This window comes from Perissodus microlepis, chromosome 16, assembly GCF_051167445.1.
Source record: "Perissodus microlepis isolate ML-2025 ecotype Zambia chromosome 16, ASM5116744v1, whole genome shotgun sequence".
Lineage (NCBI taxonomy): Eukaryota > Metazoa > Chordata > Actinopteri > Cichliformes > Cichlidae > Perissodus > Perissodus microlepis.
The window spans coordinates 14,004,100-14,017,797 of record NC_140476.1 but is presented as its reverse complement, the minus strand read 5'-3'; the positions used below and the strand labels follow the sequence as shown (position 1 = coordinate 14,017,797).

At 42.1% G+C, this 13,698-nt stretch overlaps 1 protein-coding gene across 7 annotated transcripts in view; it reads right to left on the bottom strand.

Annotated features, from left to right (window-relative positions):
- Window positions 1-13,698, bottom strand: part of fmnl2a (formin-like 2a) — a 51,424-nt gene that overhangs the window by 24,246 nt on the left and 13,480 nt on the right. For all 7 annotated transcript variants that reach the window (XM_084954609.1, XM_084954613.1, XM_084954610.1 and 4 more), the window contains exons 2-4: window positions 11,130-11,213; window positions 7,907-7,987; window positions 2,648-2,724 (exon numbers count right to left, since the gene is read on the bottom strand). In XM_084954609.1, coding sequence (XP_084810735.1) covers window positions 2,648-2,724; window positions 7,907-7,987; window positions 11,130-11,213 — 242 coding nt within the window. The remainder of the gene's footprint in view (window positions 1-2,647; window positions 2,725-7,906; window positions 7,988-11,129; window positions 11,214-13,698) is intronic.

Genomic DNA, 13,698 nt, shown 5'->3' with positions numbered 1-13,698 from the left:
GTAGTGCCTAGTGGGGTCGGTGGTGGTTTAAGTAGGCTCGGGGGTGTGGTCTCATAGTAATTATTACCAAAGGACCCTAACTAACAATCCTCCATTCACTGCATGTTGGTGACCAAGTCAGAAGCAGGCTCACATCAGCAGTGCTTATAAAGGGACAATCTGTCTATTATACACAGCCTGCATAATTAATATCTGTTAACCTCTGACACTGTGTTCCAACATCATCAGTCGCTTCTACCCTCCCAATCTCCCTTTCCCTGTCCTTTTGCTATTATGGTACCGCCTCATTGTTTAATCTAGATTAGTGAGACTATTTGTGTAATCTAGTTACCAACAATAAGGTTTCTAAAATAACTTTATCCTTGTAAACATAGCTTCAGCTCTGAAGGCGGACATCGTCTCTGGCTGTGGTTGGAACGTATTTTTGGTTTGAAGAGCAGAATTTGACTATTGTGTAAACAGCGTGTGGGAGTGTGAGAGACAGCGTTGTCAGACACATGAGATAACTTACGTGAGTGTCGCTGACATGGACACACTGAACTAAAACAATATGTGTGTGGGAGGCAGGAAAAGAGAAAACCAGAGAGACTGAGAGATGTAGTTTAGGATATAGAGTATTGTTGCTGTTACAACAGCCGGTGGGCAGCGGATGTTCTCAGGGTTGCTTCATCCAATCCTCGACAGGGTGTCCATGTCTTCTGTGACCATCCAACCCACCATTCTGCTGTGAGCTGCTAACTTTCATTACTCGTACAGTAAATCCAGGTGCCTCATTCATAAGCAGCACAGGTTTTCCACAAGGTTATACTAAAAATATTCACATGTCTTAAGCACAGCCGTGAATCATTCTCCATTGAAGCCCACAATACTAGTTTTGGTCTCTATCGCATATTTTACTATGTAATAACATGTAAATGGTGGTGTATTTATAGTGTAACCCATTTAAATTTTATTAAGGCTTAAAGTAGTGCATTATTAGAGACTTAGATACCACTTTTGGGTGACGAGCAGGTGCTGCAAGCTGACTGCAAGGCCTCACCTCAACAAACTGGAGTCAAGGAAATGTACTTTTCTTTTTTTCTTTTTCTTTATTATCTTAAAGATTTGTAGTCATTTTTGACTATTAGATAGAAGACAGTAAAGTTCGGAGAAGGGAGGGAACACATAGCAAATGACCGAGGCGCATATTCAAACCCCAGGTCGCTGCACTGCAGCCACGCGGCACGTGGTCGCCTACTCTTTTAAAATGGACTTTTCAAACATGTTTGTTGTGCTGATGCTTTTTACTATATAATTATCTGACAGATAACATGGCTTGCTGTGCAGGTAATGGTACTAACAAACCATCCAAAAAGTCTGCTCTCCAGTGTTTGTGAGTGAAATTCTTGTATTTTCTCTGCAGTCTAATTCAATCAGACACAAAAAACAATCCAGAGGTGAACTTCTGTGTTTAATAGGAAAGCAAAGCGACTGTGAATCTGTGTCTTTAAAAGAAAAACTTTGAGCTCCATTCAAATTCAGGTCTGTGTGTTCTACTGTGCAGAAGAGTGGGTCCGCTCTAGCTCTGCATATTTTTTACACATTTTTTCCTCTTCCAAACTTTAAGCCATCAGCAATAACCAACTATTATTTACACTCGCTTTATGCTAATATTTTCAAAGAGGAAGCAGTGCTCTTGTACTGCTCCCTTTAAAGTATGAACATTTCAAAGGATAGCTGCTTTCAGCTGCTTCCTTGCCACAAGGGGTCGCCACACCAGGTAGCACTGCATGTTTGAGTTGACAGATTTACACCAGATGCCTTTCCTGATGCAACCCCAAAGGGGATTTGTATGATTATACCTAATTACAAGAGTCTCTAACCCTTGTTTTGGTTGCTATTTGTTTCTCTAGTACTGCAGTAATAACCTCTTAATTCTTTTAACCAAGCAAATAATATTTTCTGCTTAGCTGACAAGCAAAAGAAAATTAAACTGTAATTTTTTTATGTCTCTTTCTAAATGTTTGCACCATCTTCATTTATTTAAGTAGTAATAGAAGTCTCCTGAATCCAACATGTCCCAGAATCCAGTGGGACTCATTAATGTCGAGCAGGCCATCGTTATCCTCATACAGGGTCTCTAGTTAGTGACTCGAGCCCTGTGATCTTCAGCAAGACAAAACACTGAGACCTTGTATGACTCTCACCGAGATATTGATCTTTCCTCAAGGCTAAACATACAGCACTGAATCAATAACAGCTGCAGCCAGTCGAGGCTTGTTACCCTGGAATACCAGAAAATGCAGATGAATGCATCATTGTTTTATCTGTTACAACATCAGTATCTCTTTAGCAACCGTATCAATACGTCTCCAGAATTGCAGACTAGCGAGCAACTATTGCAAGAGAAATGTGTTTCCCCTCCAGACGCTGTTCATGTGTCAGCTGCCCGAAACAATCAATTGATTCATCTTTTCTTCGTCGCCACATGGCTTTCGATGTAATATTAGGTCAGAGCACAGATAGGAATGGGGGATGGTGGTGGTTAGTGTCAGTGTCTGCGTCTCCGGGTGTCTGGAATGCCAGACTTTTCCCCTTAAATCTAATATAGGCAGGTCGCGGACATGCAACGCTACACAAGCCTCGCGCACTTTCTGCGGTGACTCACCCTATATGATTGGTCCGTAACGAAATTTCCAGTTCTCTCAGGACTTGGGTGGACTCCTGTACTCGTCGTCTGAATTTCTGAAGGAGGAAAGAAAGTGGGGGAGGTAAAGTTTCATCATACTCCTGTAAATCAACATGTGGTAGCACAGAGATATTTTAGCTGGAGAAAGCTTTGTTTCTGACAGAAAGGTCAGACAAACAGACAGAAGGAACCACATTGGCATTTAGATATAAAAGCAGGCAGTCTGTGCACTGATTACAAAATAAAAGAATGAAAGAGGAGATGGAGCTGTTCCCATAGGTTTCTAAATGATGCTTTTATTTGCCAGTAACCAATAAAGAGGCTAAACAAGAAGGCCGGCTGAGTCATCGGAAACTGTGAAAGTGCATGAGTTGGATTTTTTTTTTTTTTTTTTCATCCACTTATGTTGTTTCTGTTTGCTCATGTTGGTTCTGTAAATAGCAATAATCCCTCCTGGAAGCAGCATGATAAAATCAAGTCACCTAATTGGCTACCTCTCAAGCCTGGCCAGGAGCACTAGCAGCTACATAAACACAATTGTACACACACACACACACATTCTCAACCCTGTTACTGTGGCTACAGACAGAAGACAGCACGCATGAAGCTGTGAACTAACTAGTGAGGGAAAGAGAAACGAGAGAACAGAGAAGATGAGCGGGTTCCTCTTTTCTTTCATCCTCTAACGGGAGGTGTTCTGCAAAACCAAAAACAAAAAGGCCCTTCAGGCTGTTATACAATCACAGGAACAAAACAAGAGAAGTGAGTGACCGGTGATGATCAAACAGCCTCACAGTGCAACAGGAGGGCGGGGGGGATCCCTGATCAGAGAGAGGGAGAGAGAGAGGGGGAGAGTAAAAGTGGAGCGAGGAGAGGAGGGGAGAAAATTGATTGTATAATAGAGCTCTGGCACTGGAGTTTGAAACACAGTGTGTCAAAAGGTGAAAACACCATCTCATATCCCATTGCCGTCTTGTTAATAAAAACTTCAGAAGAGCGTAATCGGAGCGGTGCTTGAAATCAGGCAATTTCCAGTGTTGCAAAGAGCTCGCGAAATATCACCAAACACAAACGTGTGTCTGCAAGTTAAAGTTTTAGAGGGAGGAAAAAATGTTAGCATTTGCTCTAAGAGATGGAGAAAGATATTTAAAAAATAAAGGACAGGAGAGGAAGATAAGAAAATAAGGACTGCTCAGCAAGGAAAATTTGATAAACTGGAAATTCAAGTTTGGGTAGATTATAAATGTTGCTTTAAATATCTTTTTTTAATCAGTTATTGGATCGAACTTACTTAAGTTGAATGACTTAAGTATGACTTAAGTATATAACTTTTGTATTATTTAAACATTGCATGAACATGATCTGCAGTTTAGTGCAGGTTAAACTAGTTCGTTTCCAGTATTGTGATGAATTTTGCACTAATGCAGCGCATTGGACTGTTATAGGGCAAAATGGGGTGTTTATGGCCAATGTTTGGTTACATCGAGGGTCGTTGAATTCAGTCAAATCCACAAAGAGCACACAGCAGCTGCGCAGGTCAGCTGATCACATCCTGTATGCAGAAAAAACAAACCCAGTGCAGCTCACAAGCCAGTTTTTTATATGTCTTATTTCTAAGTGATCGTATTTTCCACTCTGCATTGCTACACTGGATATTACGGTACCCACACCAGCCAAATCCCACTTTAACCCCTGGTCTTATAACACTCAGGTATATTCATGCTAATAGTTAGCCGTGTAATTGTTTAGGTATTTTTCCTGACAAAACAGGATACTGTAAATTCTACTGTAGACTTTTCATGCTGTTTTATATTCAAGTTAAATAGAAGATAGTTCTGCATTAGTGTTGTCCTGTTTTTCCTGCTGTATATATACAATATACTAAACATTGCCAGTGTTTCAAATAACGAGGTCAGCGGAAGTGCAGGCAATCCTCATGAGACTAAAGAAAATACAGTTTTTTCTGCTGTTCTCCATATGATGTCACTGAGAGTGGATATCCCTAATATGGTCATCTTGGGCCGATAGCTGTGGTTGAAAAGGGAGAAGAGAAGAGAAGTCCATCGAGGGTTGGAGGGCCTAGTCACTTTCCATGATGCGTTTGTATCGGGGGGAAACAAAGCTCAGTCCCACGTTAACCTATTATTAACATTCACAAGAGCTGTTCCCATAGCTATGGCCTGTGTCTTTGGGCTTAGGCGGCGTGTGTCTGGAACATGAGGAGATGAGAAACAGAGTGTTTTTATTAGGGAGGAGTCGTTTGTGCGCTTGTGTGGAAAGCCGAGCAAATTTCGGGAGAACTGCGCAGGCTCTCGGAGCCCCCACCAAACACCCCGCACTCCACACTTTAAGTGCTACCAGCTGCAACACGGAGAGAGCAGGAAGAGAGAGGAGCAGACAGTGGGGAGGGAGGGCGAAGACGACACGAGGGGAAATGAGAAAAAGGAGGAGACGCGGAGGGAGAAGTGAAAGGGGAAAGCAAGCACATGGAAAGCACTGAAACCATAGAGAAGGGAGGGTAAAAAAAGGGAGTTTTTAGGGAAGTGTGAGCTCAGGAGGGCTCATCCTGGAAACAAATCAATAGCTGATACATTCTTGGGGACTAGTTGGACTGCAGCTCTTCCTCCTTGGCTGCCTATTGGTTGAGAGCTGCCTCGAGGAATGCACCGGAGCCTGCCTATGGAAAAGCAGAGGCAATGACCTCCAGCTCTCTCACAGTGGCACAAAGTGGCAATTGTTTGAGCTTGAAGAAAAGGGGGATGGAGCAGGAATGTAGAAAGAAGCCCATAACTCTTTCTTTTCCTCCACACTCTCTCGTGCTTCTTTTTTTGTCTCTCACTCTCTCATTCACTGTCCATCTCTTTCAAATCCCCCCCACCTACCCCCTTAACCCGCTCTATTATTCACTATTTCTTGTTCCCTCCCTCGCCATTACCCGACTCAGTTTCTGTTTTCATTTGATTCCCCTGTGCCTGACCACTTGAGGTTTCCGATCAGGGCAAAGAACAGGCAAAGACTTTCCAAAATCCCACATGGCCCACTCAGCCTATGAGACTAATCGGTAAAAATATGATGGTAAATAAATAAAGAGAGCTTTGTTTTATTTAAAGGGGTTTAATATAGACCAGTTAGTCATGTAGACACAGATGACTTTAAGATAAAGAGAAAAGAAGGAGGATGCGACTTGAACCAACAGCGAGTGTGCTGAGTGTTTAAACTGCAGGAGCTTTAAACACCAACTCCTTCAAGTATGGCACTGTGGAAAATTTGCTTAGTCAAATTTTACGGGAGATTTGGAGGAGAAAGTTGAGACACCAAATTTAAAGCTGCAACCAGGAGGTGGACAGCTCAGCCTTGCTTACAATTACACCTACTAGCACCACTAAAGCTCAATCAACAACATTGTTTTTGACACCTCAGCTTTAGGCGGATAAAAAAAAAGTTAATTTGAGAGCTTAAAAAGTGCTTGTAGGTGGATTTTGTTACCTTCGGCCAGAACCAAGCTTATGCATTTCCCAGCAACTACAGCTAAACAGATTTATTACACACCTGAAAATATTCTTCCGGTTCTCTTATGAGATAAGAAATGTGAAAATTAAACACAGTGATAGCCAGTAACTACCTCATACTAGGCATTCATGTGTGAAAACTTCAGCAGCATGTGTGAAGGAAGGGAAGAGGAGTACTTCTCCATCTATAGTTTCACAGTTGGTGTCAGTTAGCGAGGCAGATTTATACTAGCTGTCAACAAACCTGCACTTCTACCACTGACACAGCCTTTCAGTGTTTTGTCTATCATGTCTCCTTTGACATACGTCACTTTCTTCGTGCTTCCTGCCTTTATCAGATCTTCTATAAGTGCAATCTCTCAGGCATTACATTAGCCATTAAAATCAGAGAGGTGTAGCAGTCTCTGTGGCGGTTGATACTCCAGACGACCTATCAGATCAGCCTAATTAGCCCTTTATCGTCACCATCTAACATGCTGCAAATGCAGTTCTTTGTGCCAAAAAGCAAACAAAGTCCCAGCCTGGCAAGGCCGAGAACTAGGAGCCAAACTGCTGAACTTATCATTGAAAAGCATATATTTTGCAGCCTAAGCCACCATCACCAGTCAGTCTTAACCGCAGTGGTTGTAAATTAAAGGAGCATTCAAAATGCTCTTAAAATTGCCAATCTGTGAGAGCCTTGATTGGCTCGTATTATTGAACTGTCAGCAATTCAACAATTTAGGTGTACTAGGAGACGCAGTATGTGCAGAGAAAACTTTTATCGCATTAATTTTATGTTCTTTCTCTTTAAAGATTATTGAAGCTACTCTTTCATTCCTGACTAAGCTGCATAATTTACCATTAGGAATCACTCCTCACTGTACCCATTAATAACGCTGATTTTGGCTACACACAGAGAATGTGCTGTCTGGGGTATTTTCTTGCACCAATAAAACATTGCTGCTCCTCTTTTTACCTTAGTCATCACAGCTTTTGTTTGTGCTGCTCTAGCTAACCAGTTGTGCTTTAACATCTTAACTCCAGTCAATCCAAATTTAATTATTCAGCGATTTGTTGTTATTCTGGCAGAGTCTTCTGGTTAATTTGTTTATCACAGACGCTGGTCTCCCAACCTTCCCCCCACAGCTCGCTCAGCCAGGCCAAAAAGACTTCATTTTGGCAAACCCCTAAGAGCTGGCTGATACTTGTCTTCACGAAGCTCCTCCTTTTACTCCCTTCTCCATTCCAAGCTGCCAGGAAAACAGCCAGAACTGGCTGCTCAGATGACATAAGGCCATCTTTATCATGTTGCTGGGACTCTCCTGATCTCTTCAGTTAGTCCCTGCTATGCTACAAGGTGATGTGAGTGCAGCGCTTCATGTGACTGCGTCGCTCTGCATTCAAGTAGCTTGTTTCAAACTTTTATTTCTCCATTGCTCTTTCTGGCAGTGCATGGTGAGTGCAGAGCATGTCCTCAGCCACAGAACAGCACCGCTAAGCATTGGCCAGTGGTTTTCTCAAACCCGGGCGGTTCCAGATAAACAACTGTCTCCTTTCTATCTAAGTCACTCTGATGCCCGTTTTGCAACTAGTTCCCAGGTTGTCTCCTCCAGAACTCATGTGCACAATTTTTCCTCAGTTGTAGGGATATCCTGGACAAGAGATAGAGGGGTCAGAGGGGAAGGAAAAGCCACAGCGCTGGAACGGCCAGTGGAACAGGGAAGCATGTTTTAGCAAGGCCACTCACCTTTCTTGTGACCGCTGGATCTAGATAACTCCTCAGCTTTTGGAGGTACGTGTGAGGCGGGTTTTTCACTTGGAATCGCTCCTGTAAAAAGGAACAAAAAACAAAAATACTGAAATGAGCAGGGGTGGGAGGAAACAAGACGAGAGGAAGAGGAGAACAAGAGCACAGGGCAGAAGCTAAACATCTGGACAGTTCTCGTGTAACAATAATGGAAGTTATATTCACAGTTTCACAGTTTTGTTTGACAGAGCCACTTTGTTCATTCAGATGACTGCACACACACAGACACACGCACCACAGCCTCACAAGTCTGAACTCATGGCTAGTAAACGGCAACCAGCCTTTATATGCAAAACAAATTTCATTGATGATCTTTTCATTAATTTCAGTGTGCTATAAAGAGCTGCCTGCCTCAGAACTGTGGCCACACCTGGCTACGTGAATGTTTAAGTCTCCCAAGTTCAACCAGCAAGACTTTTGATGCCAGACCGTTGTGCTCTAAATATATACGATACAGCAGATTAGTGCTGGATTTGGATCACTGTGTTGAGCAGGAAAGAGCGTTTGGATCAGGCTGAGTGCCGCATCGTAGCCCACACTGCATCAGTTTGAGACTGCAGGCCATATCACAGAGAGGAAAATGTGTTCTTCATGCAGTGCGGTCACATTTCTCCAGTGTTCTTCCTAATTTTGAATGCTCTGATCTTGTATAGATTTATAGATCGGGAGGTGATATAGATCGGCGGCTCGTTTCACTTACTAGCAAGAATGTTTAACCAGAAAGAAAGAAAGTTACTGTCCAGCGTCAGATTCCCCCAAAAGAGGAGCGAGAATTTAGCAGGCAGTGACAAGAACTTGATCTCCCAGTGGCTTTCCTCTAACGGACAGCCATATCTCTTCAAACAAATGTAACAGGATACAGTGATTCTGATCTCGTTAAAGGTCAGCGACAGTTACAGGTTGGCCGTACACGTGTGCGAATTACTGGAACACATACACTTACAAACCTCCGTCACTGGTAACCAAAAGCCATCCATATCACATGCTTTTATGCAAACAACTTCAAACTGTCAGCTTCATCAGCGCAGTATTTGCTGTGCCGCTTTTGTCATGAATCACATCCTGGAAAGATGTCCACCCTCTGTACACAGATACAGAGAACGGATTGACAACATCACATTTGTCACTGCCACAGGGTCTGTCGCATAAAAACAGGAAAGACGAGAGAGCCGTCGGGAAAAAGAGCCGGCTCTCAGCGGACAGCAACACGCAGGCGGACAGCTCTAAAGCTTGGAAGCTCGAGCTGGAGAGTCTGCAAAATAACGAGCGAACGGTACGGTGCAAATCATGACGAGCGCAAAGACCTGTGAGGTGTGTAAATACCTCACAAATATAAAAGTGTGAATTTAGAAAGACCGGTGAAATCACAGTGAGCAAATATGTTTGGTATGTAGAGGAATATAAGCGGGTTTCAACATGCTACATGGCAATGAAGAGTCCAGAATAGCAGGTTTAAGTTAAGTTTGAGCAGTGATCTTTACTTCCTGCTCTATATCTGAGAAACCTTTTAAAATTAGAGTTGCCAACCAGTTGTTGTACTCTCACAGCGACTCATCTTTAAGAACTACGCCTCTGCACAACGCTCCGATGGCTAGAAATAGATCACAACCACAGGATTCGACTGGGAAGAGTTGATCGTGCCGATCTCTCTCTTTGTACTCGGGATGTTTTAACCTTGCGTTCACCTCAAGAACAACCTCAACAATTTATCAATATTTCATAAATCCTCATAATTGCTGGAAAGAAAACGTTTAATATTTCATCCGCAAGGGCTGTTTTCCAGAGGGGGTGTGTACCTGTCGTCTCTGCTTCTCTCTGTTGCCATGGTTACATTAAGGGCTTCACTGTAGCTATGACACAGAAAGTAACTTAGTCCCACAGCTGCCTGCAGTGTCATGGGTATAGGTTTATTTTGAAAACAAAAAATGAATAAAGAACTGGAAGAACTGGGTTAGCAATATTCTTTGATGCCAACAGTAAAACTGAGGAAAATGCATTATTTCATTCTATAACTTCAACCTAATACCAAACAAAGTGTAGGAAAGAGATGGAGCATACTTTCAAATGACTGATGTCCACCTTTATTGTCTGAGCAGGTTAAGCTTCTAAATTTGGTTTCCAAATGTAACCTTTCTCATAAGAGAGAATTATATAACTAGATGTTATCACAGGATTGAAGCATTACTATAGTAAATCTATATTTGGATGAATTTACAGTTGTTTTTTCCTTGCTAATTTCAGTACCACACAAATTCATTGCTGTAACTTTCCTGCGCTGAAAATTAGTTTCCTTTCAGAACCGATTTTCTGGCTGGAAAAATTTCCACCATAGTTTTCCAGCCCAAAGCGGTCTGTCTCAAGGTTCCCATCCTCACAGAAAGGATAAGAAACTTTAAATTCACAATATAAAACGTTTATTATGAACATGAACTGTGGCGAGCGTGTTCCCTTCTTCTGTGCGTGACCATCGAGAAGCCAAGACTGTCAGCAAAAATCACCAGGCAATGTTTAGCTTCAATGAAAGCGACTATTTTCACTTCAACTGTGACAGTTTGCAGTCAGCCCCATGAAGATCTCTGACTGCTGGTCAGCAGTCTGGTGGTTTCTCTCTGTTACAGTTCCTCTCAGGGTCAGTAACTATCAATACAATTTTTGGTGGGTGGTGGTCTTGATCTTGTCTCTGCTTTTCTCCTCTGTTCAAGGAGGCAGAAAAACTTTCTGGCACAGAGGTTGCGGACTGAGTGGAGCGCTCAGACCACAGCTCATTGCACAACGTGCACCCTCTGTTATTTCCTACACGCAGCACTGACGCCAATAAGAGGCTGAGTTTTTTCAACTAGCTAAGTGATGTGCGCTCCCTGCTGTGCCACTTAACCCACTTGACCAAGGAAGCCAGGGTGGCGTGTAAAGATGGCAAAAGGCTTACTGGATAAAGGCAGGGCAATGGAGCATGAGTGTTGCGGTCACGACACACAGTGGGGTGGGACCTTCTCCTAGATTACACGCTCAGCTGACAGTCCAGACAGCACATATAACATCATTCTGTGTGAACCTTACCCAGATGTTTTCAGCATTTAAAATGATTTGGTAATTAAGCAGCTACAATCAATTAAATGTTACTTATGCAGCAGCTACATCATTTAGATGAGTGGCTGATGCTCACCTGATCACAGATCAGTTCCCACTTCTTCTCATTGTCATACTGCCGCAAGAGCCGCGCTTTGTCTGGAGGAAGATTCATTGAGTTCTGAAAGAGAGAGAAAGGTCCCAGTTAATCAAAACGATAATCAATGTAATGAATAAATAGCATCATTAATCCCAAACATAAAATCAAACTAAGAAACCTATCATTATTGGTAAGATGCAAGCATCTATACACCATACTCTGCACCAACAACATCAGGGTGTCCGTGGCTCCCAAAGAGAGTAATTAAGAGATTGCAAGCTTAATGGACCTCTGACCTAACAGCTGGTTACACGCTCTCTCGTTGCTAAACATAGCAATGAGCAGGCAACAGAAGAGTTACATTAGCCAAAGTGTGAGTGAGGATCATTGGGGAAAGGTCGCCAAAAGTGTTTACATGTGCTCTTCCCTCCTGTTCATTTGGGATAATCCAGCTGTAAATGAAACTGACCCCTCCCTAAGGCGTCTTAGAGGTTTTATAAAAATGGACCACAATATACAAACAGAAAACAAAAGGAAAGTTTAGAGGGAAACACAAAAAGTTCCACTTTGTTAAGAAGAAAATATTCTGTTCTGTAAACAAGATTGGACAAACAGTGCACAGAAAAAGATTTTCTATGATTAAGGAAATCTGACCATGAATTTGTTTTCCAACTACTTCAGCACTGAGGGACAGTGTGGCCTTCACACTGTATATGTGTGTGTGTGTGTGTGTGTGTGTGTTAGTTTGAGTCTGTTGCTAAGTAGAATTTTTTTTACATTCCTTACAAGATTTTTGCCATCAGTCTACAAATAAAATATCAAGTCTTCCACTAACCAAACAGCTGATGGTTTATCTGTCTTGCTTGATACAGAAATCTGCTGAGGCAGGACAGGTAAACATCTAACCCTGCTTTCTAAGTTACTGCTATGACTCTTCGGCCAGTTATCCCAGGACAAGAAACAAAGGCGTGAGCACAGAAGTGAGTCTGAAGTAAAGGTGGATGCTCTGAACATCTTTCAGTATTTTGCTTTGAAACTTTTTTTAAAAAGCTGTTCCTCTTTGATGAGGTTAAGCAAGTGATTTCCTGTGAAGAGCCTGTTGTTCAGTCACACCTAATGTGACCCATGTGTTGGCGAACACATTAAGACTGAAAATAAGCTTCGATCGTGCAAAAAAACACAACTCTTGCACAAATCTTTTTCTTTATCCGGTTTTACTTTATCGACATCTGCTTCGTGTACGAACACCTCTGCAGCTGTCCAAAATGTTGCACTTTCCAGCATTATTCACCACACCCTCATGTGGATTTAGAAAGGCTTCAAACAATTATCCAGCGCTCCCAGTATGCTGCGCAAAGAACATGGAAACACAAGTGCGACCCAGCTGGATACTGGTTAACCAGCTATTCTTATAGAAATAAAACAGAAACACATTAAAAGCACAAAAATAGCATAGAGGTGTATAGCTAAACTGAGTGTTTCTGCAGCTTTCGGTCATAGAGAATAACACAATAATACAGATGCACAATACAGCTGTGTGAGAGAGAGCCATTCAGCAAAGAGCAGGGGAAAAAATTAGAAAACATAACCATTAGAGTTGAGGTTGTTTTTCCCATCCACACTGGTTGGGCTGCATCATCTATCAGAGCGGGTACCGCACTCAGCTTCTACTTTTCCTTCGCTGGATTTTCCAAAGAGCACGAGGGGGGGTTGAGAGGAAGATGGATAAGAAATATCTCAAGATCAGACCCATTTCCATGAGTGAGTAACACGATAATCGAGTCAGACCTGCTCTTAGAGCTATTGTTTTGTTGTTTTAGAATTTGCTTGAGATTTTTTTTGCATAATAACGTGTGGCAAACCAATCCGTCTTTATCACCATTTTAATTATGAAATAGTCCATTTATAAAGAGAACAATCAATGCGATGCCGGGATCGGGCTAAGGCACATCTTTGGATTTTACTAACAGCTATCGAGAGGAAGGCTAATATACATAAAATAAAGCTCATCCTAATAAAAACATAATATCTAAGCCAGTTTTTGGACCTTTTTTTAAAAAAAAAACAACTCCATTATGTTCATTAGGTCATGTTTTCCCCCCACATATTTTTGTGCTTCAGAATAGTTAGTGATGAACTGAACTGATCCCAGTAGACCTGTGAAACGAATAGAAATCCAACTGACAGCTCAGTACTGTGGAAGAATCTTGCACCTGTGCGATATGACCAAAATCTCATATCCCGATATAAGAATTCTATCGTCCGATAACGATATAAATCACAAAAATGTAACATTTTTGTAAATTCTGTGAATCTCGGGCAGCTCGACTTGCGGGAAGTGTTTCCAGCTGCGCGTCATGTAGCTGGAGTCGAGTGTTTTAACCGATGTATGAAACGATACATTTTTAGACATAAGTTGTAACGGCAGCTGTTTTCTTTGTGAGTATTTATTACACAGCGTGCTGCGGGGAAAAGCCTGTTCTAACGTTTGAGTCTAAGGTTAATTTATTAGCACCTGGCGGCTCTTTTTTACTTCTCGTCCGTAAATAATCTGCTCTTTCACGTG